The sequence below is a fragment of the Eurypyga helias genome, unplaced genomic scaffold (genome assembly GCF_000690775.1).
Source record: "Eurypyga helias isolate BGI_N326 unplaced genomic scaffold, ASM69077v1 scaffold13203, whole genome shotgun sequence".
NCBI lineage: Eukaryota > Metazoa > Chordata > Aves > Eurypygiformes > Eurypygidae > Eurypyga > Eurypyga helias.
Genome location: NW_010240785.1, coordinates 13842 through 36493, shown reverse-complemented (window position 1 = coordinate 36493; position 22652 = coordinate 13842). Strand labels below are relative to the sequence as shown.

The 22652-nt window shown below is 37.4% G+C and overlaps 1 protein-coding gene across 1 annotated transcript in view; it reads left to right on the top strand.

Moving 5' to 3' along the window:
• C2CD5 (C2 calcium-dependent domain containing 5) overlaps positions 1–22652 on the top strand; it is a gene marked incomplete at both ends in the record, with an annotated part of 38493 nt that overhangs the window by 4095 nt on the left and 11746 nt on the right. Inside the window, 6 exons of the mRNA XM_010148565.1 lie at positions 516–671; positions 1314–1512; positions 3043–3167; positions 9765–9850; positions 10766–10798; positions 15413–15521. Of these exons, the coding sequence (XP_010146867.1) occupies positions 516–671; positions 1314–1512; positions 3043–3167; positions 9765–9850; positions 10766–10798; positions 15413–15521 (708 nt within the window). The remainder of the gene's footprint in view (positions 1–515; positions 672–1313; positions 1513–3042; positions 3168–9764; positions 9851–10765; positions 10799–15412; positions 15522–22652) is intronic.

Genomic DNA, 22652 nt, shown 5'->3' with positions numbered 1-22652 from the left:
CCCCGCCTTGCTTTCTTTACCTATTCTTTCAGTTTCCCTTCTTTCACCATGTCATTGCATAAGCCCAGTGGAGATCACGTTGAAGCCAGTAGCACATGCAGAAAGTTTTAGTTTGCTTTTTTTAAAAATAAATTTTTACTGTTCATGTTTCAAAACAATGTAAATAACTGATTGCCCTTCCCCCCCATTTATCTTTCTTAAGTTGCATTTCAGTGCGTGTGCACGTGCACATTGTGTTATTTTGGGTGCATACCCTGGCAAAGATGCACAAAGTGAAAAGGTTTCATAACGGTATGTGTTGTAACTGATACGTTGGACAGTTATCTTACAAGTGTTCCAGGTCTTCCAGAACAAAACTGCTTGGGCATGTCCACATTTTAAGAGAAACTTGTGAACAATTCCAGAAAGTAATCCACACATCACTTTTTATGTGTGATTTTACATTTTACTTGGAATTCTTGGCTCATAAACTCATACCTTGCATGTTTTATTTATATAATTTTTTCTTTAAACAGCTACATCTATTCCTAAGTGTTACAGAGCAGTAATAATTCATGGATTTGTGGAAGAACTTGTAGTGAATGAAGACCCAGAATACCAGTGGATAGACCGAATTCGTACACCGAGGGCATCAAATGAGGCTAGACAAAGGCTTATTTCACTCATGTCAGGTATTAAAATGTGTGGGCTGTAATGCTTATTGCTGCTTTTAAAAATAATCACCATTTGGATGAGTGACTTGCTTAAGACAAGATTATATATGATTTTTGGTATTAGTTATGTTTATTTTTTTTTTTCTGACATACCAGGAGAGCTATATTAAAAACCTCATAAAAAGTGAATTTGTCAGTCATGACTATCTTTTATATGTTTATTAATTATGTTTATTTTTTATTTCTTAACATTGGAACTATTAGGCTGTCCTCTGTGACATAAGGCTTTTTCAGTTTGTTAACAGAGTATTCTGGAAATCTTTCATTTTCATCAGAAGGGAGGTGATATTTTCCACCTAGTGTCACCAAGACATATCTACCTACACAGATCAATCAACTTTTTTTTTTTTTTAAACACATTTTGCTAGGTGACATCTATAGCAGACCACTGTCTTTCCTTAAAAAAGGAAAGAAGGCAGTGCAAGTCATGAATATCCCACTGTATTCTGGAAGACTGAGATTGTGACCAGCTGCTTTGGATAATGCGTATTGCCTGTTTCCCAGTCTTGGTTGGCAATTTCGAAAGCAGAGACCAACGACCACAAAAGAGGAAGGGGACGGTTCACTGCAGTTATGAGCTCTTTACCTTTTGTTTTGTAGGTGAATTGCAAAGGAAGATTGGCTTGAAGGTGCTTGAAATGAGAGGAAATGCTGTTGTTGGTTATTTGCAGTGTTTTGACTTGGAGGGAGAATCTGGACTTGTAGTGCGAGCCATAGGAACAGTCTGCACGTTGGATAAATTAAGTAACACATCAGCAGTTTTACCTGCATGTAACTCCCCATCCAAAGAAATGAAGGAGTAAGTATGAATTAATAGTTGGTAGGGAAACAAGTTTCATCTCTCTTCTTTTCATACTCATTCAGTTTTACATAACTGGTGTGGTTTATTTTTTTCCCCAGAATTTGTTTTTCTTCTGTAGTTTATTTGTCTGCAACTCAGTTTATATTCCACAATTTTAAAATGTTTTAGGTTTGGTTAGTTTTAGAATGTTTTAGGTTTGGTTAGTTGTATTATCTTTTTAGAAGCCGGAGTGGTAATTCTTCCTTAATGTGACTTTTTTGAATTTATATAGCAACAGTATTACATACCCTTGAGTTGTGATCCATCAATTTCCTAACTAATAATTAGTTCTGCCTTGACTCTCAGTTCAATGAATGTTTTTGTGAGGGCTTCTTATGATACACCTTCTGTTCAAGATATTCCAAGTTCAATACAATCAGATTTGAGTGTTTATGCTGAGCATATAAGAAAAGATAAATTTTGAATTCAGACAGTTCTGTCAGTGTGTAGAGAGCGACTCTGAAGTAGTCTCGTCTTTTCTTGTGTGCTTTGCTGTTTACTGTTGCAAAATAAGTAGGACTGTTGCAAAACAGGTAAAGAAAAACAGTGTACTTGCAGAGCAAATGGTCTGTGATGAGAGGTAGAATTTCTTGATCTTTGTTGTGTCTCCTGCAGCACCAACCGTAGTTTGAATGCGAATCTTTAATGTGCTTACAAATTCATAGAGAAGTACTTACAGTCTTCTTCAAACGATGTCCTCTTTGTTGCTGGGATAAATTAGTTATTTTCTGTTTGGTAGAGTGATCCAATTTCTGGAAGGAAAAAATGGCACCAAAAAGTGTACTACTTACGCTGTGTTTCCAGAGGTATTAATTGAACTAACCACTTTCATTAACTTGAACTGTTGTGTCATTACAATAGTAATGAGGCATTTTTGTCGTATAGGCATTGGTATGCTCTATCTTACCAAAATTAATGGTTTCTGGTTTAAATCCTAGCTTGCTTAACTTGTATTAATTTAAACGTTTTGCCATCAAAAGAGCTTCTAGATATAAGGCAGCATAAAACAACAGTGGTGATTTAAAAAAAAAAAAAAAGGTGGACCTGGTTACAGCCAACTTAAAAAACATTCAGAAATAAATCACTAGCTTTCACTCTGGAGCAAAATGTGGACATTCCACCCTCCGCGTAATCCACGTTCAGCTTGGTGGTGGATATTGTCAGAACGGTTGTCCTTCAGTCCAAAAAGTGGGAGTGTTTCTCAAAGCCAGCAAAATCAACTAATGCTTCTTATTCTTGGCTTTACTAACTTGATGCCCTGTTGCCAAAGAATCAATTCTGCATTCACAAGCTAGTGCTTAAGCTGTTCCTTATTCTAGTTTTATTTCATCTGGACTCTTGCATGCTAGGAATTTAAATTCTGCTAGTCTGCTTAAAGTAAGAGATCTCCTCTAGCTAAACTTCCCTGAAATCATTTATAACGTAACTTTGCAACCTGTTTGTATGTATTGTTTTCTTTTCTTCCACCTTGGCTGCAAATTCTCTCAGGTCTCCGCTGGTTCATCCGCCAAGCCATGGATGCCGCTCGACTCACAACAGCCCAATTCACACTGCTACTGGCTCACGACTTACTCAGAACTTCTCTGTGTCTGTTCCCACTCTCATCTACACTGGTACGAGACTGCTCAGACTCAAGAGCTGGGGAGAGGCAGGCCACAGGCACAGTGGTCGCAGAGTGCAGGCAGGCAGGCAGTGTAGGCAGGTACCACCCATCTTTTCCCCCTCGTTTTCTCATGGAGACACCTTCTGTTGTCAGTGAAGAACTACTCTGTGTGCAGCTGCTGAAACAAAGGCAATAGTTTCTTGAAAACTCATCGGTGTCTCTTCCACAAAGCCACACTCTTCATTTCTTTTTAGCATGCTTGCTTCCCACGAAGTTAAGTAAAAATTAGTTGATGTGTCTGGGGAACATTTGCTATCTTACAGTCGTTGGAGGAAATCACGTTTTGATTGGAGTTCGTATTGGCTTTCAAGCATAATCCAGATGGGGTATTTACGTTTTAAAATGGTTATAGGAAGGGTATGTGCCATTTGTGGAAGAGATGGTTTTAGAGAGCAGGTAAGTCAATCTGTGCATAAGTGAACTGTTTGTCAATATAGTTGTTCCCACAAAGATTCGCCTCTTTGCTCTGTTTTTAGCTGTGGCATGCTTCTGATGCTATAGGATAAGGAAACATACTTTTTGTTTTTTCCTTAAAATGCATACGTGTGTATATACATAAGTGTATGAATATGTATAAACACAAATATATTTTGAAACCATTTTTTCTTTATTAAACTAACTCAAAAACATTGTGTATTTGACCAGATTTATAAGCCATAAACTGTTTTCAATTTTTTCTTTTGCGTATATATAATTTTTTTGTCACATCTCATGCCTTTCATTTGGCTTAATTGTTTCATTGTAGATTATCAGCATCTCTCTGTAGAATGCTGAATGGGTAAAACAGCATTTCTTTGCCTCTGGCCTCATCCCCAGTCTCGCACCTAAGGAATAGCTGCTGGCCCTGCCCCAATCCCATCCTGGTGTTTGGATCATGCTGCTGTCAGCCGGGTCCTTTGGCACAGGATTACTGAATATGTTTCCACCTTCTTCTGGCAGGATTCCCTTCAATGAAGATCCCAATCCCAATACTCATTCATCAGGACCCTCCACCCCTCTGAAAAACCAAACCTATTCCTTTTCACCTTCCAAGTCCTACAGTCGACAGTCCTCTTCTTCTGACACAGATTTGAGTTTGACACCCAAAACTGGTAAGGCGCTTCCACCCACTTTTTGTTTAATTTGTGTTTCTCTTTTTATATTCTCATTCAACCCCTTTTTGCTTTTTGGCATTTAAGTTATCAAAATGATGTGGAAATTGGAGATTCAGATAGCACACCTCAAGCTCGAGAGGGTTTCTGTAGGGTGAAAATTTAAATCCTGCCTATATTTCCATCATTCTGGATAACATTAAAATGACATTTGTAACACAACTGTATTCAAGGCGAAATAAAACATCTCAGCGCATTAAGGGAGTCCTAAGTAATTGCCTTTTTCTTATTTCCTCCATTTCATATTACAAGTCATGGGAGCACATTTCCCACCACACTATGTTAAGGACAGTGTTACTAAAACTGTGTGGTCTTCAAGCCTTATGTCTTGTGCTGTAAGTATATTGTATACATTTGTCTGTGATTCTGAACTCCTTTTTGCAAATGCAATACTAGAGATGTAGCAGCTGCTGGTTTTTTGTTCTGGGTACATGGAAAAGGCTTGCCATACACTGTGTATATTTTGACAGTACCTTATACCCCAGCCATCTTCAAAGAGCTTTTTTCTTTCTCCATTGGTCCGTCATCATTCCTTCCAACTTGTTGTTTCCTCCCTTCTTGTTTTTAAGTCTATGGTGAGAATCATGTCAGCAGTAATGTCAGCACAGCTCCGAGAAGTAGCGTCTGTCTGTTCTACGTGACGCGACTGGTGCTCTGAGTTTGCTACTGTAGGGCAAAACATTTTGCAGAATTGTTTGTAAAAGACTGGTTTCTTTTTAAATGATGTTTTAAATTGTGGTATTTGAAGCTCAGAACATCCTTGTCTCCATCTAAACCAGACACTTTTTAAGCCTGTTAAAGTAGGTGATTCCGCTGTACTTGATAGCACCCCTTTCAAGAATGTTTCAAGCAGACAGTTAACTGTTACATTCAAATACAGTTATAGGAAATATTTTACACAGTTTATTCCTTTAGGTATCTGTTTAAAAATGTTCCCGTTTAGGAAGCTGTCTTTCTTGGTACTGCCTTTCTGTCCTGTTTGTAAACAAAAGCACACTTATTTTTTTGGTCCTTTTGTGTAGATGATGACTGTTTTGTGGATAACCTATGGTGGTCTCTTATTTAAAAGACCTTACCAGTATAACCGGATGCTTTTTATGTAGAACCACAAATTTATGTGTTTGGTTTACTGAATATTTGAAAACATGTTTCTTTTGATGGGACTTTCCATGGTGAGGATCACTGTTTGTAAAGGGTTTAAATGTGACATAGATGGTCAACTTCATAGATGTACGTGTTCTGAATTTAAGAAGGTGGCAACTCACTCTGAATTTGTCAGTTTTTAGAGCAGCAGCCTTTTATCATTCTGGGCAATGTTAGGAAGGTGAATAGGCCCTCTTGCCTTTAGTCTGTGCATTCAGAACTAAAATGGATTGTTTAATTGGATTGTCTTATTTTTAGGGATTTTTCAAGTCTATAAAGATATTCTGTAGCTATCTTTTTAATATTAAAGCTAACAGTGGGCATACTTTGGCTTACCACTGCTGTCTTTCTAGCAGCTTCTAGTGCTACTACTGAAACTTGTCTTAAGAGGATTTGCTGGTAGCATTTAAAAATTCTGTATCTTGGTGTTGCATACTAGATTTTGAATCTTAAGAGATGCTGTCCTTTGAGAACAAGCTATTGAGTGGCTTGTTTTACCTTTTGCCAAAAATAGATGATGTGAAGAAGATAATTCCACAGCATGCTAATTTCAGTATGTTTGTTTAACAATTTGCTGTATATATTTAGATGCCTGTTTTCATTTCCTGAGACTGTTATTAAGTTGGAATATTTCAGTGTGAAAGTTGGTGATAATATTAAAAAAAAAAACCAACACCAAAACCAGCAAATGTATGATGTGACGCACTAAACATTATCAAATTTGACATACCCATTACTCAGATTGGCTGATGTGAAGAATGAAGCATTTCTTGTTGTTTCTGCAGTACGCTATATTCCTCTTTATCTCTCAGTCAGGTAGGTACTGTGTTCGCATATTTGAGATGGAGACTACCCAGAAAACGAGTACAGATACCACAATTTTACAGTATGGATAGCTAAATAGAGGAGATTTGAAACTTGGATCTGCTTAAGCATCTGGTTTTCAGAGGCTCCAAATCACGAGATTATTACCTTAGTGTCTTTTTTAAAGCACAGTCGTGATCATGTTACCTATTCTGGTCTGTATCTGGTCTAAATACGAGGAGAAATTATTCTGTGCTGAGAAGGTTTGTATTGGTTTGAAGTTAGACGGCTTCTGTGAATAGTGATATATCTTATGCCGCTGCAAACTAAGAGATTATCAGGCTGAAAAAATCCATGACACATTTTAATTAGGTAATACATTTTGATGTGACATAGTATATGTTTGGAGGAAATTGAGAAGGTGGGAACTCCTGTGTGGGAACTTAGAATTCTACAAGATTCATGGCTCTAAAAATCATAAAACAAATCCATGACTTCTGTCGAAAATAACTTTTATACCTAAATAATGAAAGTAATCAGATTAAGTGTGTGAGGAGACTGTTACTTAGCTTCTACTCCATAGTATTTGTTACCAAGTTTTGCATAAAATTTGAAATAAAATTAGATCACCGCGGCTTTTAAAAAGAACAATTTCAAACTAAAGCTAATCAGGTCATGATTATTGAGAACATGCTTCTCATTCACATTGTGGAACTGTGTTGTCATTCCATCTCCTTGTATGTTGAGAAATAATATAGCAGTAAGCGCTGGTTCATTTGGAGAAAAAAAAACTTGCTTCATTTTGATTTCTTTCGTCTGTTTCTTTAGCCATCTTCTGAATCTACATCTCTTTGTCTCTATTACTTTCCTCCACAGCACCTTCCCCACAGGGACCTAGGATTTTCCTGTTTCCCAGCTCCCCTACACTCTCTTGTGATTCCCCACATCTTAAAAAGTCCTGTCTCCTCCTCTCGGGGTCTAGCCTTAACCCTCTACACTCTAGCCATGTCAGCCCAGTTGTTCTGAGGAAAAGTGTTTCTTTCACTGAAGAGCTGCTTCTGGCTGCTTCTGGTAGGATCAATCTATTATGGCCTTTTAAACAAACCTTTTAAGAAAATGTTGTTGTTACTGGACACGGGGGCATTTAACACACAGCCTTCTATAACCCTATGTTTTTGTTCAGTTACCCTCTGAAAACTGCTGGCTACATGACTATTCATACCATTGCTCACCTCTGCCCCAGAAGCTTGAAACAGCTTCAGAACTTAGAGGATTTGAAGCCTACATACTTTATGCTGCAGAACTTTCTCCTTTTCCCTTGCAAAATTTCCTTTGGTAATTGGCCTAAAATAATTTACTTTATTTTTTTTTTTAAATCTCTTTCATTCCCTCTAATCTGTTGTTCCTATATTTTGCATGGAACAAGCAATTGCTCATTAATTCATTCATAATTTATTGAAATAATGGCTGTCAGATGGCTTGCAACTCTGCTCTTTAATTTAATCTTTTAAACCAAGCCCATACAAACTTTTTATTTGTACTGCCTCCTTTTCCATTTCACTGACATGCATCATCTTCATAGATTTCAATTAAATATTTGATACTGCTGCTTTTTTCTGTAGAAAATATTTTGGTTAGTTTGTATTTTTTTTTGAGCTTGTTTCATGTCCAGTATTTATGCTCTGTTTGTCTGTATTTAATGTTGTATAGTCCCTGACAATGATGTTTAGATTCAATGCCAAATAGTAAAAGCAATTTAATCTTGTTTAATGGGACTATACAGATACTAATATTTTTGTTTCCTTATCCAAGAACAGCTAAAAATATTTCTTGAAAATTACAGTATTTTTATATAGAATTATATGGTAATGATAGCCTAGTAATATTTGAAAATGGTAGGAATGTTTAACGTACATTAAGTTTGAATAATTTCCAGATTTCCCAGCCTTTGGTTAAAACAAATAACTGCATTTTGATGTATATGTACAATCTCATTGGTGTTTATTAGATGCTTGATCAGAAGAGAAAGAAAACTAGCCTGGAGTTGTTAGTTATAAATGCTGTAAAAGAAAATCTGGGCTTCATTCGTAACTGTTTGCACTGTGGTGTTTGTATTTCATCCTGCTCCTGACACTTCTTTTTGTTCTTTATCCTGTGCTTTCCTATACAACTTAGGTGTTTTATTTTTTAATTTGTCAAGTTAGCGCTGATGGTTTTAGATAGAAGAAGTACCAGTGATAGCATGTTTTTAGGCATGAAATATTACCAAGGAAATCTGGTTCACCAGCATTGTGTTTACTTTAGGAAAAACACAATCTTGGTATGTGTTTATTTTTTACTTTTGTGATTTCTAACCACAAAGCAAGTAACTTACTGTCATACACATAACCTGGGTCTCGACACACCCAGTTAAGAGTACAGTTCCTTGGGAACAGATAAATCAATAGCAAAGATAGTTGTGTATCTGATAAACTTTCCATCTCTTCAGAAAACCACCTGGGTTGGGGGCTAAGGAGAGGAATAAATTATGTGAAAGAAGGAAACCACAATTGGAGTTTATTTTGTATTTTATAGACAGTCTGTAGGTTATGTGTGTGCAAATATAGTCACCAAGTGTGGCAGTTTTAAATGCTGAGCAGTAGTCCTTAGCTTATTTGAATGAAAATGAGTGAATATTTCATTGCACAAATCTTAAAGAAAATACAAATAATTGGTAATTTTTGCAGACTTCATATTTCCAATCAAAGAATGTGCAGTCTTTGCAATTTTCTTTTTGGTCCCAATCATGCCTTGTATAGCTACTGCTGAAATTATGGGTGCAGCTTACTCCCAGTGCTTAGGAAAGGTGATTTAGTTAGTCTATAGCTTTCAGGAACAGATTTCTATTACTTTTTTTTTTTTTTTTAAACTGATAATGACAGTAGAGATCCTTGACTAGAGTAATCTGTCAGAGAGGCATCGTTCAACAGTGTGGAATTAATGGCAACTTTGTGTCCCTTTTTGGTAAGGACTGAAGATCTGATAATGTAGAAATTTTCTGTGAAAAGCAGAGATGGGAAATCTAGGTTGAAATCAGGCAAAGCTCCCAATAGTAACAAGAAAAAAAAAAAAAAAGATGATATGTCATAGGAAAGAATTGCAAGCTCAGATCTTTAAGTCTTTGTATTTGGAAATTTTTCTTTTAATTGATGTTGGCAGCAGAAAAAGATCTTAACTCAGGGAGGGTTTGCCTGGATGCTAAAAACCCCCTGCTAGTCCTGTGAAAGCCAAACTTCAGAACATGCCCTCCCCTCACCCCCAAATGTGATGCTCAGTATTTTTTTTCCTGAAAATTAAAATTATGGGGATAATATGATTGTTTTCAATGACTATTTTATATATTTTTAAAAGCTTGATTACAAATGTTAATATGTATTTCTTTGAATGTCATTTGTACTGATGCTCTTCAGGAATGGGCAGTGGGAGTGCTGGAAAAGAAGGGGGGCCTTTTAAAACTCTTTTAAGACAACAGACTCAGTCAGCTCTGGAACAAAGGGTAAGGCATTTTATACTTACGTTTCTGATCTGCTAAAGTGAAAATTTAGCTTGTAGCAAGTTAAATGTTTCCTATAACTTTCTGTTTAAAAAGATGTGTAATTTTTAGGTCTGAAAATTTACTGCAAATGTTGACTGTTTAATAGCCCTTTTATGCACAAGTTATTTAAATGTTAATATATAATTAAAACATTAAGAAAAGCAGAGCAAATAACTGTTGTGCACAGCACTCAAGTGGTTACAGTTGGTGTTATAAGAAACAGTTACAGCAAAACTTACTGCTGCTTAGTCTCTGTAAGGTGCTGATGCATGGGTAAGTTGAATACTTTGCCATCATGCATGTAGGTAAGTTTTCACAGAAGCCAAATTCAGGAACATTGGAAGAGGTTTAAGTAAGGTGAAAATCCCTTTTAGAGTTGCAAAAACTTTCAGTATTGAAAAACAGAGTTGGTGCATAATTTAGCCTTCCTTCTACTACAGGAAGTGGTGTGCATGTAGCCGTTGGAAGTGGTACCTTAAACCTAAACCACTTCCCAAGCAATAGACGGGCTTGATATGTTTACAGTTTTCTGACGAACCTCTGTAGGAGTGAAAATGCCATCTGAATAGTCTGTGTAAGAAGAGTGGGTTTAATTCTTCGTTTAAATTTTAGAATGAGTCCTTGCAAGTTTTTTTTTAATAGATTATATATTGCTTTTGTCAAAGTGTTATTTGTGAGCTGTCGTGAAGGAAGAAATGCGAATGTTTTCCTATTCAGAAATAAATTCTAGTTTAATTACAATTTTTGCCTACCTGAACTGTTACGTAGAACCGTACACGCATGTTGAAAACAAAATCTGCGAAATCTAAGTGCATAGCTACTATTTTGAGTAAGTGGATGATTCTCTTCTCATTTTTTGTGTTATCCGTTGCTAAGGGAGGATCGCCTCATAGGTTCTGTAGAAGGCGGGTATGTTCCAAAACATTGTGTGACTCTCTTAGTAGCCCTTTTCTTCTTGTATTGAGGATTTCTAAATCATTACTGACGTATTTTAATTTTCTTTTTGTGAGGTTTTGCAGATTTCTTTGTAATCCTGTTTAAGCAGGATTTTTTTTAAAAATATTTGTTGTTATTTTTAAGAGCATTTATCAGATTGGCATATTTTTGCTTAGTATTTTGCATGCTGATACATTTCAGTTAAAATTTCAATTTCTGTTTACAAATCCATGGCTTTTTGCTTTTCATGTTTTAGTTTTGAAAAAAAAAATGCTTTAAAAAGAGCCTTTTCTCTGTTTACCTTTTGTTTTTGCTAGCATTTCAGACATTTCATGGCTGATCTGTTATTTCCTCAGGAAGCTTTTAAAAAAAATTACACATGTAAATGAACATATTTTTAGAGCTTGAATTAATTGCAAATTCTTTTGATAAGGATGCATATTGTCTAGTGGAAAAAAATACTGTAAAATGGGATGGAAAGACATTCAGTCTGTAATTGATGTGGCAAAGCATGTGAACTGTTAATTGTTAAAAGATGTTCATACTGTCTTTCTGAAAACTTAATATTGGATGTGTTTTTACTATGGTTACCTCTTACAGTTACCTTAAGGTGGAGCTACTTAACTAGAATCTGTAACACTAATATATAAGTTATTTTTTCTGGTTTACTATTGCACACATACTTCGTACGCTCTAGTTGTTTGTCTGGATCAGTTAGGGTTGCACTTCTTTGGGAAACCAAAGAGTACAGTCAATGCATGGAATACATTTCCACATTAGAGATACAGTAAATTCTTTTGAGTTCAGTTGATTTGGGTATACAGTAATGCTAAGGTGTATTAAGCCCAGTTCATTTAACTGGGTGTCTCCACCGCTTTCCTTAATCAAATGTGGGTTTAAGGTGTTACTTAAATAACCCAAATTGCAAACCAGAACAGATTTTGTTGGTAGAGTAATATTACTCGATTTCTTCTGGGAAAGTACTCCAGCTGTGGAAAACTCACATACCTGTACATTGTACATGAATATATTTTTAGCAATTCACAGGATGCCTGTTGATAGCCAGTGTAACTCTACCGCAGCTCTCCGTGTGTATTTTTGTCTGTAAATGTATATGCTGTTTTTGCATCAGTGAGAAAACGTGAACTTACTTTACTCATAAAAAATGAGCCTGTGTTTTTGTAGAAATGTCCAAATGCTGCTCTTGATGGTATTTTGTATCTCTCTGACCTCGACTCGGACAAATGCTGTTTTATTCCTCCACGTTTGCCTTCTGCAAGTGCTTGAGAGATCTTTACTGCTGCCTTCTCAAAATGGAGATCTGTTGATCTTCATCTCTGAAGGGCGCTGCTAGATAACTGTTGTGTTAGAGTGCACTTCTCTGGGTGATTCTTTTGGCTGAAATGCGGACTTAAGCAACGTTTCTTTCCAGTGACTTCTTGTTACTATCCAGGCCATCCCCTCAGTTCCGCTGAAGAAAAATTGCGAGGTTGTGTGACCACCTTGTGAGATGGCACAGAAATGTGCTTAGAATAAAAATAATTCAGCCAGGAAATGAACAGTATTTTAATGTGGACCAGTTCCCTACTGGTTCAGCCCCAAAAGCTCTATTATCTGAGGGAGTGGTACAGCGATAGGAATGAGTGAATGGCTGGAAGGGGATGAGTACTGCTTCAGCTGGCACTAACTCCGAATGATATGTGTGTGTAGCCTTGTTCCATGTGCTTTCTCATTATTCTGTGTGTCTGTATCGAATGTAGTTAAAAAGGAACACTGGCAATACATGTATGCGTACGCACAAACATTTTTAAACACTGTATTAAACAAATATTTATGAGGATTTTATTGTAACCTTATCCAACTTCCCCAAAGGCCAACTATAAAATCCCTGTGTAGTTGCAAGGGTTAAACCGGTGGCGGTTCTTTCAGGGTCTGTGCAGTCAACGGTTCTGAAGTGTCAGAGTGAATTGGTATTGGTACAATGGTTGACCATCCTCAGATTTAGCTTGGAAATTCAAGATCATCGTGTCTTCTCAAGCAGAGGAATACTCTCTGCTTGCATTATGTAAAGACAGAGCAGCATCTGGCTCTTCGGGAATCTGTTTTCTGTGCTACAGGCGTAGCTTTACAACTTTGAGGTATTACAGATTACCACACGTGATTGAGGCTGGAACTTGTATTTGAGTAATAGAATGATAAAAAGCCCAAAACCTCTAAATGAGCTTAAAACCAGTAAAAAAACGCGAAAGCCATCATATGAAGTGCCAGAATTCCATCTGTGTCAGAACGAATGAGGCCTTGTTAATAGTGTGAGGTCAGAACGGCTCAGTGAGTCAGTTACCCACATTTGTCTGTGGCTGAAATTAACTGATTGGACATAAGTCTCACTTTCACATGTATCGTAATACAGACTTGCAAGTGTCAATATAGTAAGGTAAAACATGCTATTACTTTTAAGTTTTATTCCTGTTTTGTAGCGTAGGGAGTCAGGCAAACTGGAAGTCTGAACGTGTAAAAACTACTTGTAAATACGCAGCCTTCTGAAAATCAGTGAAGAATTGTTTGTGAATCCCCACATGGATTAAAAAACATCAGATTCGCTTATGCTTTAGAGCATGGAGTATCGTTCACTTTGGTCGCGACAGACTGCTTTAGTGCAGCGGAAGTGAGAGTACATGTACGTATAAGATGTAAATGTACTGTAGGCTTAATGGAATTTCACGTGTAAGAGGCATATGCAGTAGACTTTTTATGGATTTCTAAGGTTCTGGGCAAATATTTTTAATGTCATTAATGTGGGATAACTATATTCAAGGGACAGAGCAAACGTGTATGTTGCATATTTAAATGTAAGTGGCGCAGAGTGAGTGTCATGGAGTTGTACAGGGACAAGTATTATCAGTATACTTGCAAACCACTGAACAGTTGGTATTACAGAGCCACAGTGAAAGAGGGTTCTAACCCTGTCGCTGTACTGCAGTTTTTCCGTTTTTTGTCATGAAAAGGGGTTCAGACTGTGGTGTAGGCAGGGCTTTCTGACTATTCTGATAACCCGCAAAGCACTTTGATCTGTTAGAACCTTCGGCGGAAGCTTTTCTCTATCCCTTTGTAGAGATCCATCAGTGCTCCTGAAGACAAATTAGTGAAGCAGGTTTGCAGGGTCCTGTGGTCAAATCTTCCGGCTGTTTAATTTCATCATAAGGCACAACTGAAGGTTTCGGTGTATTGTGTGGTTTGGGGTTTTTTTGATAATTTTTTTTTCTTCTGGTTGTTGATACTATGGTTGCTGATTTTGAAGTTTGCCTCTTAATTTTGAAAGTCTAACCCAAATAAAATCCAGGAAACTTGAAGTTTGTTGGACCTTTTAAAAGCTGTAAGAGTTCTAATAACAAGGGTGGTAAGACTTCTGAAGTGTTAATTTTAAATCTCCATTTGGCTTTAGTTTAAGAGGGCTTTTCATGCCATGTATTGCTGAAGAACCGTGATCCTCATTTAATCTGCAGCATGTACACTGTTTAGGTAGAAGCTCTGTTGAACCGTACTGTTGCAAGTGCTTCAAGTATGTGAGAAAGGAATCTATACTATACTTTCTCTCATATGAAACTATGGTGTTGATTTTCCATTTAACCAATCGTCATGACTATACAAACCATGACTGCATGATTTTTCTTTTAGTTTTCTTTTTTGCCTCGATGCATTTAGAATTGCTGAACATCAATCTATTGCCTTTCCCCCATAAGTGTGCAATCAATTGTATATTAGACATTCCATAGAATGTCTTTGTAGAAAATCAAATCCTCCAGTTTTGGGCTCACCTCCTTTGAATACAATTTTTATTTCATCGTGTGTGTCATGAAAAATCACTGTTACGACTCAACTTGGCCTCTTGTATGAACTACATCTTTGAGTAGTTCCTGAAACTTAATTCTTCATTTTAATTATGAATTGGTAAAAACTAATTTATGCCCATGTATTGGAAGTGAATTTCCTTAGTTTAAGGACTTACAGTTGTATTTCAAAGATGCTTTATTCTAGCAAATGGATATTTACTTGTTACATTGAGAGCTTATGACACTAGCAGAGCAGTCCGTTGTTACTTTTTAGGTATACTTTTCTGTAATAAGACATTTCATCATTTCTGCAAGACTACAGTTTGGTTTACCCTGTGCTTTGGGATCAAACTGCGGTCAATTGTAACAAGAATACCTAAAAAATGAAGAAAAATGTTCCTTTATTTTGAATCGGCTGATGAAAGTAGAATTACGTTGTTTAGCTGCCATACTAAAAGTGGACCAACAGAGGCTTTATTAACACAAATGTGTTTAGTTCTGGTTATTAATGTTGTGCTGAGATACAGCTCTATGGGGGAAAAGTATCCTTACATTGTCTGGTACCTCTGCTTTTATTATACTACGGATATATGAAGACGTATGGTTACGTAGTGCTTAGTAAGCCTGAAGGACATGTTTGGCCTAATGTAGCTGCTTTGCTTGTGTTTCAGGGAAATATATCAATTCCCTGCATGTGTATTGGCAATCAGCAGTGGTCGGTAAGCAGTCATTTGATGTTTGTTTTTAATCGTGACAGGAATTTCCATTTTTTACCTTGACGACCTTTCCACCAGGCTTTCTTGTCCATGTTGGTGGTGTTGTCAGCGCACGCTCCGTGAAGCTCCTGGATCGCATTCACAATCCCGGTATGTTAACACAAGAACAATTGCCTTGCCCGAGTCCGGTCGTAATGATCACATACTCCTCATCTTTAGAGCTTTACAACGTGTCATTATTTGAATAGATACGAATCTCTTCTAACAATGTCTATTAAAAGCAGTGTTTTTTAGGCAGTCATTTAAGCTTGAAAAATAGTTATTCAGAGTATGTTTTTACTGAGAAACCTTTCAGCAAGTTAATGAAATAATAAAGTACTTTGAATCCAGTAACTTTGCACTAAAAACTGTCTTTGAATTACTGAGGGCTTAAGCATTTTTTAACCACTTTATAATAGTAAAACTTGATGCAAGTTTTCCATTCAAACAAAAATAAGATGAAATACTTGATCCTAACTATGAATGTTTTCTAATTTTCAGCTTCTTGAAATCCTTAAGGACTAATGACTACAATTTAGCTCAATGCATCTTTTAACCTCTTTTGATAAACCCTTTCCATCTTTGTTTCTGTTCTTAAAAGCATGCACTAAACAGAACTTTTAAGATTTTTCATATTTACCTGGGAAGCCCAGTGCTACTGGAAGATGTGTATTTTGCATGTCTTAGTTCTGACATCAGAATTAAGTGACTTTTGACTCAGGTGTTGTTATATTCACTAAGACAAGCCAAGGAATGCTGTGGAAAAAGTTGGAGTTCACAGTGTGCCTAAAAATGCAGACAGAGGAGAGCAAAGAATAGCACCTGTAGTGATTTTGCATGCACTAGTCAGGAGTAATAAAACAAAATTTGTGCAAGTGTATCTTTTAAAAGCAATGTTAAAAAAAAATTAAATGTTTCTTTCTTGTTCTTTCTTCTTCTGGTGGCTGAAGGCAAGTAATTCTGCAAGCAGGTAGATTGTTGCTGATCTGAAGATTCAGTAAACTGACAACATGAAATAAAATCTGAGACTCTAATTTGAATTAAAAAGGCCCTAAGGGATTTTTTTTTTAAAGCATATGAGTACACAATATTGTTCTTTTTTCCTATTTTTACCATGTATTTACACAGTAGAAGATTAAGAGAAATGTCAAAGTATAGTTTATATGTAAGTCCTCCCTTTCTTTGCCACAGACTTGCCTTAGGCTTTTGTATTTTCAACAGACTCCTGATACAGGTCAGTTATGTGCAAAATGTACTGTGTGATAAATTTACTGAAGAAAAAAAAAAACCACCCACAAAAAAAACCCAGACAAAAACCTCCACCCAAAACAAACAAACCCACAACCAAAAACCAAACCCCAACAGTTTTGCTCAGAATTTTAAAGTCTTGCACTATGCACTCCTTCATTTTTTCCAACTGGCTGAAAGCAGGGTAAAAAATAAGAGAAGGCAGAGGTGCATATTTGCACAAGTAAGTGGCTCTTTGCAGTGTTTTTGTGGGACTTGCAGATTGCTCCTGACAAGTGGATGTGAGCTGCATGATACCTTGAACTCAGCATATTGCAAGACAGTGAACACAAACGGGGCAGTGAAGGCCCATGGGAGGGAAGGTGAGGAGGTAGGAAGAAAGATGCTGATATAGAGACAATCATACTAAGCATTTGAGTGAAGTAAATCTGTAAGATATTAAAGGAAACAAACTGGCAAATAAATGAAGAGGAAAGAACATTTGAAGGTGGATGGAGAGCTTACCGATCTGACAATAATTGCTATGTACTGTACACTGATCACGCCCAGTGCTAGATTGCTATAGCATGCTCCTTTTTTTCCCTTTCTATTTCAGCCTCTTATTAACTCTGCTGTCTGTGTCTTTCCAGTTCCTGTGGAGTGGTGTTGTCAATTGTGTTCTTGTTGGTAGTTTATTTTTCACTACTCTGCTCCTATAACTGATCTACTAATTTGCTGTTTTGAACTCAGCCTTTGTCGGAATTATGGGTAACACAAGATCATACAAACTGCTAGACTGGAATAGTTTCAATTCAGGTATTTTACTAGTCATTCAGTACTACATATGCTGACAGAAATTATGGCAGCTCAGTGAAGTTCTTAGAAATGCTGTAGGACATGTAGGTTAATGCTTCAAATTTAAATCTCTTTAATCATCAAATGCCTAAATGTCTTGTTTTAATGTTGTTAAAGACTTTCCTTAAAATTGCAAAACATTGTTTTACTATAAAATAGTATTGCTAAGAATAATATCAATCTGGAGAGCTGAATGTTCAGATGATTATTTTTTGTAGCAGTTTTCAGCTCAGTGTCCGTGAAGCGAGTAATTTAGGGAGAGAGAATGAATTCCTATTTATACAGCTGAGATCGTGTCAGGTGTGAGTTCTTATTTATTTTTCCCTTTAATTTTTTGGTTGGTTTGGGGGTGGGGGCGTGTTGGTTAGTTTCGTTTTGCATGAGCTTGCACTTTTCTTCAATGGTGGCTGTACTTCTGCTTATTTCAGGAAATTGATGGATGTGTTTGTTCTACATAATAGACAGAAAAATTGGCCGAGAGAATAGAAAACATCTGAATAGGACTATCTGTTTAAAGAGGAGGGTAGTATGTAGTCCAGGATTTGTTGGCTCATAAAACTTGTAAAGTGCAATCAGCTTGCAGGACTTAGAGCATAATTCGTTGAACTTTTAAATCACTTTATCACCTAACTTGATAAAAGTCCAAATATTCTAACTTTTATGCAGTTTTAGGGTTCAAGAGTGTTAGGGATCAAAGTGTGTGACTTCTTTATAAAGCTGCAGAGAGAATATACGAGTTGATGATGCAGTCTACATAAAAGCTACATGGAGTGCTGGCCTGTTAAGGGGAGAAATAGCATGCTTTGGAAGAAAGACAGGCATAACTTCTTTGCATGTAATAGCCAAGCCAGCAGACCTTGCCAGACTTCGATGTTTTTAAAGCTATCCCAGTAAAAAGTTATAAAGCTGACCTCTGGGGGTTTGTTTCCCCCGGAAACAGACTTTCTTTCTGCGTACCTCAAAGTTGCAGTGCAGCTCTGTGTCATGCTCTTAAGTTTCAGTTTAAATTATCTATATACATTTTTCATTTTACAAATAGTTCAATAATAGCTAGTCCCTAAAACTGTTGGCTCATTTTCATGTCCTTGTTCCTTGCTGCAGTAACTGTCCTGTAATAATGAGGTTTTCTAGTTTTGTTGGTCTCATTTACTTGTACTAAAGTGATAATATTTTAATTGTACTTTCCATTTGAAAATAACACAATGACATTCTCCGGTCTGTTGCTGGTATAGCATAGGGTGATCCAAGGTGTTAAAAATGCATTGAAATTTTTCATCTTGTGTGCTGCCTTGAAAAGTTTGAAATAATTGTTGCTTTGTGTCAGTAGGATGTTACCATGTAAGAATTCTGTTAGAATAATGGAGTAAATGAATTACATACAGACGCTAACCATACATCGAGCTAGGCTAGGAAGATAGCCAGAAATGTAAGCCCTGGGAGGCTAAGGGGAAGTCATGAATTAATTTCTCTACAAAATATCCAGAAGAGGAACTAGATTTTTTAGAGGTAACAAGAAAAAGAAGACATATATTTATATATATGCATTTTATGCCCAGAGGTGGTGGTTAGCTGAAAATTTTAAAGAGGTGTAAACCAAGCAGTGATTTTAGAGTTAATACCTCACCGAGAACTGTGTTTCTGTTGCCTTGATCTGTGTCAGCAGCTCTATAGTAACAGTCCTGATTAATCCTACTGGTTAGGGATTGAGCAGGTTGTGCTCACATTCCTAGAAGAACGTTTCTTTTGGAGTGCTGGGTGAGCTGCTGAACAAAGAAGAAAGGAGGAAGAGAGTGGATCAGCCAGTACATGTGATGTGTGATGGATGGGTAGTGGAGTTGCAGATAACATACAAGTTAACTGTCTTAGGCTGGAGTAACGACTGTGCTGTGCAGCTCTGTTACTACTGAGAAACCAAAGGAGAACTCTGTTCATTTCCCTCTTCTAGAGCTTGGTTGCCAGCTCTGCCATGGCTGACTGCTTGGCCTGAAGGAGAACAGGGATTTATACAACTTGGGGAAAACAATCTTCCATCTTTACATCATATTCACATTAGCAAGAATGTCATCACAGCCATAAGTAGGCTAAAATTATTTTCCTTTTTGAAAACGTTCAGGCTTCATTGAAGCTTTCTAGTGACCTGTGTAGCATAGAAGGGTGGGGTTTGGCTTTTATTTTTTTTGCAGGGAGGCTTGTTAATTAAGTGTGTGACGGTGGTGAAAAGTCACAGACTTGAAGATGCTTGAAAAACCAAATGTGGAAGTAAAGACTGGCATTGAATGGAAAAGAAGCTGCTTAAACATCTGGGAATTGTATCTAGTTCGATGACAAAATGGTTTAAATGTTTGTAAAATTACAAAAAGGTGGTGATCAAGATGAATCTGCAAAATAAAAGTAGGGACGAGCACAAAGTTCATAGGAAATAGGGCACATAATGCAGTGGAAGAAATACTCGGGTGCTGTCTCTGAAGGATGTTAAAGCTGTGTTATAAATATAAAACCATCAAAGGGATCCTGGGTCCAGAAGACTGACCTTTGTTCAAGTTTCTCCCTGAGGTTGAATACAGAGAAGGGAGCGCAAGGAACTTGTTGAGTAGGGACTGCTTTTGCACACAGCTGTGTCGTAGCACTAAACAGGGGTTCTCATGGAATCACATTTCTAAACTCCTCATTCAGGGGGCTTATTCATTCAGCAGTGATTCTTTAGCTCCAGTACTCAGAAACGTGGAAGGAGAAAAGCTTGTTAATAAAATCCTTAAGGATCTCCTGAGCTCCTTGTGTGATATCCAGCCTTACTGTTGGAGTGTGAAACTCTGCAGGACTCTAATTTTGTATATGAGGAAAGGCAAGAGGAAAGCTTGAGTGTGTTTTGGTTCTGTAAGTGAATGCTTTTCTTTCACAGAAACACAAACCTAAGAGTGAACGTGCAGGGTACGTCTCGTTCTGCTGGCTGGGGTCTGACTGTGGCATACTTGTCGGAACACAGCAGGAAATGTCAGAATGGTTTTGTTAGTGTCTGATGTGACTATCATTCAGAACTAGTAGAAAAAACATTTTAAGCTTCACCTCTTGCCTTGGAGAATTTCTGGGTTGGCTTCTTGTACGTCAGGGTGTGTTGCTATGATAGTGGGAGGTCAAGGCAGTTGTCTGGGGCTTTTTCTGGACAGATTGAGGGGTGTGATGCTTTTCAGAAACATCTTCTGCAGCCTTTCCAGAGGAGTGAATATTCCTAAACGGCTTTTATGGTTAATGTGAACGGCATTTGAATATTCTTTATTGAAGCAGATTCACCCTTATATTAATGAAGTAATTTTCTTCGGGACTGTGCATTATTTTGAAGAGTTAGATATTTATGTAGCTGAACAAAGGGTGGTCACTGTCAGTGAGTATAGAGTAGTATTCCTGTGTTCTGATATTCACGCGTTCATCAACTTTGGAATTTAAAATCTTTGGTTTAGAATTCTTTGCCCAATTGTAAGTAATGTCATTTAATCTGTTCATGTTGATTTAAAAGTCTCCCTGAAATTTGGCTAATGGTGTGAAAGCCATCGTAGACTTTTCACTGCACAAATGCTCCAGTAAAGCTGTTGCTTATTGCACCGCTACAGTTTGGTTTTGAGTTGATGGTACGTAAGAGAGAGAAACTTGGTCTTGCAAAGAATTGTTATTCTTGCATGTAACTCTTCCTAATGTCAGAATACGGGGCTTGACCAAAACTGTCATCTTGATCTAATTTCCTTCATGGATTACAGTGAGTCTTTTCTCGTGTCACCGTGCCTGCAAAAATACAGCTATAGAATCTTTTACCCGGCTCAAAATCGATTACCGGTAGAAGAAAACTGGAATGGTTCTGGTTGAAAGGACACGTTTGTAGCTACCACCTAATTACAGGGAAACACGTCCTTGCAAAATGTCTGCGGACAGTGTGGTAGGAGCATGGCAGGTAGTGCAAGATCCATAGCAGGATTATGGGAATAACTCCGGTTACATGTTAGTGTGTAGGATCATTATCTGAGCAGGATTAGGCACACGAGATTTTCCTTCCAAGTGCTAAAACCCAAGTTCCTCAATATGCCATGTTTCGTATAAAGAAACACCATAGTTGTTTGGGGTTTTTTCCTGGTTCAGTTTGTACTTTGGGTTCTGTTAGGCAGTACAATTTCTCTTTGACCTTTTGCACTAATATTCACAGTGGTTTTCTTAAGTTTTGAGTTTTAATCTCTCTTGGTGAGGTCTCATTGAGGTCCTGACCTCACTCCGAAAGGTGCTGAAGGAAAGGCTTCTTGGATCTGGAGGTTGCGAGGCTTCTCTGACTAGTTTGTCTTAGAACAAGACAAGCAGCTGTGAGTGTGTAGAAATAAGGAACGCAGAGGCTCTGTGAAGGTAACAGGTAAAAGCCTCAGGAGTGTAAAAAGTGAATAGGGAATACAGAGGCAGGGTCATTTTGTGCCAGGTAACAGCATCCCGGTTCTGCGGTGGTGCGGTGCGGTAGGTAGTCTGCATGGCAGGCAGCAAGACAGCGGCAGTCTTACCCGTGAACATCTATCTGTGCTTGTTGAGAGATTAATTTCTTTGTGTTTAAAAATCCGTGTGCTTCATTCAAGGACTGTGGTAGATACATTAATGTTATCGTTGCTTGCTTTAAGGTTCCAGGTAGTTTGGCCTGTTGAAAGCTTTAAATCATTTTGTGATGCTAGTTATGAAGTAGATAGGGCTTCTTAAACCACATCCTGTCTTGTTACAGCATCGTGTCTCCAGCGTGGGGTGATCGCCCCTTTGTTTTGTGATGCTAGTTATGAAGTAGATAGGGCTTCTTAAACCACATCCTGTCTTGTTACAGCATTGTCTCCAGCGTGGGTGATTGCCCCTTTGTTGCTGTCTTTTGAAGGTGTCCTTTGAAGATTGCTCAAGTTTTAAAATAGGTTGTATTTGTTGTGCCAAGATGACAAAGCAGCAGAGATGCACGATAGGATAAGTAGTGTCTTTATTACCTAGCAGCTCTTCAGAGTGGCAGACCTTGCCCTTGTTACTGTAATAGGATCAATTAAAACAGGTTCCTAGCTCTTTTCACCACTGAAGGTTGAATGAGTGATTGAAATAACTAAAACTTGTGGTGACCAAGTTCCATATTTAGGCCTGGCACACTGATTTTCCAGCGGGAAA